This window comes from Quercus lobata, chromosome 1, assembly GCF_001633185.2.
Source record: "Quercus lobata isolate SW786 chromosome 1, ValleyOak3.0 Primary Assembly, whole genome shotgun sequence".
In the NCBI taxonomy this organism is placed as follows: domain Eukaryota; kingdom Viridiplantae; phylum Streptophyta; class Magnoliopsida; order Fagales; family Fagaceae; genus Quercus; species Quercus lobata.
Genome location: NC_044904.1, coordinates 17,791,691 through 17,795,636, shown reverse-complemented (window position 1 = coordinate 17,795,636; position 3,946 = coordinate 17,791,691). Strand labels below are relative to the sequence as shown.

General features: G+C 32.6%; 1 protein-coding gene across 1 annotated transcript; it reads right to left on the bottom strand.

Annotated features, from left to right (window-relative positions):
• Positions 1-308: 308 nt before the first annotated feature.
• Positions 309-3,663, bottom strand: LOC115950086 (FBD-associated F-box protein At5g56380-like). Its single transcript, XM_031067340.1, has 4 exons — positions 3,612-3,663; positions 1,921-3,145; positions 1,616-1,825; positions 309-533 (listed from the first exon to the last, which is right to left on the bottom strand). Exons 2-4 carry the CDS (start codon positions 3,121-3,123, stop codon positions 309-311), a joined length of 1,638 nt encoding a protein of 545 aa, XP_030923200.1. The 5' UTR covers positions 3,124-3,145; positions 3,612-3,663.
• Positions 3,664-3,946: the final 283 nt, after the last annotated feature.

Here is a 3,946-nt window from a genome sequence, read left to right as displayed (position 1 = left end):
ACTTGCATCAATAATAATGGTCCAACAAAAGAAATATACTATCCATCCATAAGACACTTGAAATAAATGACAAAATAATGGTAGCATTATTAAAACTTTTATAACAAGTTGCTACATTCCATAGTGATCTTACAAAACAACCAAACATCAAGAATATTTGTTCAAACCAAAAACGAACTCATGTGTAATGCATTCAAAAAAGATTCTCCACATGGAAGTGGAAGCTCAAGCTCTCCAAGATATTTGCATTCCCACCTCTAATATTTTTGCCTATACAGATCCTCTAAAGTCGTTGAGGTTGACAATCTTTAATCAAAACCTCCACCAAGGAACTGGAAGCTCTCCAAGAATTTTGCATTCTCATAAAAATACTTCTCTAAGGTTTCTTTTTCTGACTTTAGAGTCTCTTCATCCGCATATACTCTGAAGTTCTCAATTGTGACAGTCTTTAAGCAGTGCCTCCAACATGGAAATGGAAGAAGTTTGCAGCAACTAGGATTCTCCTCATCAAGAATAGGCTTTCTATAGGAAAACTAAAATCAAGCAAAGAGGCTTTAGGCTTTTTATAGGAGAACTTAAATAAAGAAAAAAATTGGCAACACCGCCAAAAGGAAAAAAATAGACATCACCTTAGCATCCATATCTCTTGCAACCAAAAAAAAAAGTGTCTAGGGACTAAATGCCGTTTGAATCAGTCTAGGTGCAAAAGGAAAAATTTCTTGGAAATGTCAAAATCATAACAATAGTGATAATCATCTTCTACTGGGAAACTTTTCATAAAATGCACTGGTTTGGTAGCAACACATGTACTTATAATAAAATTCTTTGCCAATATATTATCAACAGCTAGTGGATCCATCACACCAAAAGTAATATCACTTACCATTATAAGCACAAATTTTAACAAGAATTTACAAATTAAAAACTCAATTATCTTCCACACACTTCATAATATGCAGGAAGTATCTAAGTTCAAGAAATTAATTTCAGTAATACCTTGAAAGATATGGCGGGTTTTGTGCAGATATAGGAGAATTGATATCAAATCATAACAACAATGATAGTCATCTTCTACTAGGCAAATTTTCATAAATGCACTGCTATGAAATACCACTTTGACAAATTTAAGCATCTAACTAGGAGATACCAAAGTAGTTGCAGAAAATAGGATTCTATAATTTTTTTTTTTTTTTTTTTGAGTAAAAGGTTCTATCATTTAACTTAACATAATTTTTTACTAAGAATTTTAGTGCTCAAGTTAAATAATATCTATGAAACTTCTCTCTCCACTCCACGTAAGTGGGAACTTTGTGCACAGAGTACAATATCTTTTTTATTGCACATACATACTAGTAGTACATTTTGTACTGTAAACTTTAATTCTCAAACCTAAACTTTCTATTTTGCATTCAATCACAATTTAAAGGATTCTAAGACTAAAAAATTCACTAGCAACACATGTACATGCACCATGAGTAATTCCAATAAAAATCTTTGCCAATATATTATAAACAGCTAGATGATCCATCTCACCGAAAGTGATATAGCTTAATATCATGCATATCATAGTATGCATGAAGTTTCTAATTTCAAAAATAATGAATTTTTCTCATACCTTGAAAGATGCGGTGTCCTTCCAGGGTTTTACGTTGATCCAATAAGTTATTACTAAAATCTCTGGAAGGGGAGAAATCCAAAGCAAGCTATCCACAAGTCTGTCAATTTCATGTCCATTCCATGGCTGGGAAATTACTACCTTTAATTGCTTCACATTATATGATGGGGATGGTAGGGTGTCTCTTAATTCTTTTGGTACAACCACATCCTTTACAAAGAAGAATGTTCGAAAATTAAAAAGATAAGTAAAAAGATATGAAACGAAAGGAAGCAAGAAAAACAAATGAAAGAAAGCAAAAATACCTTGGCAACGTAAAAACCTGTCAAATACAATAATTTGGAATTACTTAGCTTTGAAAGCAATTCAATCTTTTGAACATCCCAATGATCAACGGGCCTCACCATCTGGTAGGAAGCTTCTGACAAATAAACCGAAGCATTCAATGAAAATGATATTTTGCTATGACCACAATATGAGAGAAGACATAACTTAGGAGTGTCAATCTTGACTTCAACCAACTTGTCGCATTCAACTAAGAATAATGCCTTAAGACTCTGACTTGAAATCTTAATTTTTCCCAACATATTGCAATGAATAATCAACTTCTCAATGTGTGCAAGTTGAGAGATGTGGTAATGGAACCACTCATCTGTCATGCACTCTGTATATAATTCTAATTTCTTCAAATTTTTACAATGGATCAGGTTGATCACGCATGCTTTATTCTCTTCTATATATGCATCATAAAGATTTGACGCTTCCAACTCCACCTTCTCAAGTATATTGTATCTCAACATGATTGCCTTGAGTTTAGAAAGTGCAGAAAAGTGTATATTTTTCATCCCATAACAAGATTCTAATCTCATGTCTTCTATGAGAGGACACCCAGCAACTAGATTGTGGATAATTTGATCATTTGTGTGCACTTCTGATAAAGACAACTTTTTCAGAGACGATAAGTTTATATCACAATAAAGTGACTCTAACCTACACCCACGTAATGTCAACACAGTTATTGATTTTGCAAGTAGAACCCTTTGAGGCAAAATATACCTCTTGCTTAAACTTCTGTAAAATTCAAGATTCAGCTCTTCGATGTCTCCCTTAACTGCATAGTCAATCCAACGGTCCAGACGTGACACTGATTTTCGTGTAGTCAATTTCATAAAAAGTGTAAACTTGTTTATTTTGAGACCTTGTCTACAGTGGCTTAATAAATTTTGCTCCACGCAATGATATAACTCCACTCTCTTTCTCTGGATTTGGCGAGTTTTCTTGCTGTCCCGACACCACAACTTCGGCTCAAAACATGATCGATCAAATTCTAGAACTGGGATTGTATGCCAAACATGTTTCCATCTTCTGGACAACATACCGGATTGAACAACTTGTTTAGTGGGAAGGAAACACAAAATTTGTTGTAGAAGAGTGTCGGGCAATTCAGATATCATGTCAATCTTGTGCTCCTTTTCCATAACATTAAAACCTTCCTCCATATCAACCATGATGCTTGAGTTGACTTGACTGCTATAATAAACAAAACGAATTTTACAAAAGCAAAACTTGAGTGGAGGAGTTTCTTATGTAAAAGCATATAAAGTTTTCTAATAAAATTCAAGCACTTTTCTCCATTCTCTAATACAAGAGATATTGTATTATCTTTCTCGATGAGAAATAAATACGGAACATAATATATTAATATCAAATTATCAAAAAATAACTTACTGATGCTAAGTGCTAACTATTTTTTTTTTTTTCATATCAAATACAGAACCCCTGTAAACCCTCCAAAACACTGTTTCGCAATAGCTTATCCAAAAGCAGCTTAGTATAAAACAATTTAATTTCAAAAAAAAAAAAAATTACATTGAGGAGACTGTGGATCAAAATTCAATTGTTTCTAATTACAGAAAGAAAATCATAATGATAAATGCTAACATGTTTGCGGCTTTTGGATATATTAAAATGAAGTGAACGCTAAGAAATAACATACCCTTTGGTTTGGGGGCTTTTGGGACATGCTGCGGCAGAGTACGGATTTTTAATTAATATTTTACCAAAGCCTTGCACTCACAACAAAACGCCGCTTTTTATACCCAAGATTGGGAAAGGATAAAGAGTCCATTACGGAATTGCTTCTCTTCTTCTTTTTCTTTTTTCTTTTTTTTAAATACGGAATGTCAATTTTCTGTACAAGTAAAATAACAATATCTATATTCTATATCTCTTAGCTCTTATCTTATCTGTTTTTATATATATTAAAAGGATTCTAAAAGTTACTTATTAGTTCAAAAATTGTTAAACTTCTAATCTAATTAAATAGTCTTT

What these genes read in the sequence shown, in the direction of transcription:
- LOC115950086 (XM_031067340.1), bottom strand. Translation starts at nt 3,123, where the DNA reads ATGGTTGATATGGAGGAAGGTTTTAATGTTATGGAAAAGGAGCACAAG. An exon ending in CAGGTTTTTACGTTGCCAAG is followed by an intron (nt 1,826 to 1,920) that starts GTATTTTTGCTT and finishes TTCTTTGTAAAG; the next exon opens with GATGTGGTTGTACCAAAAGA. An exon ending in AGGACACCGCATCTTTCAAG is followed by an intron (nt 534 to 1,615) that starts GTATGAGAAAAA and finishes GCTTGATTTTAG; the next exon opens with TTTTCCTATAGAAAGCCTAT.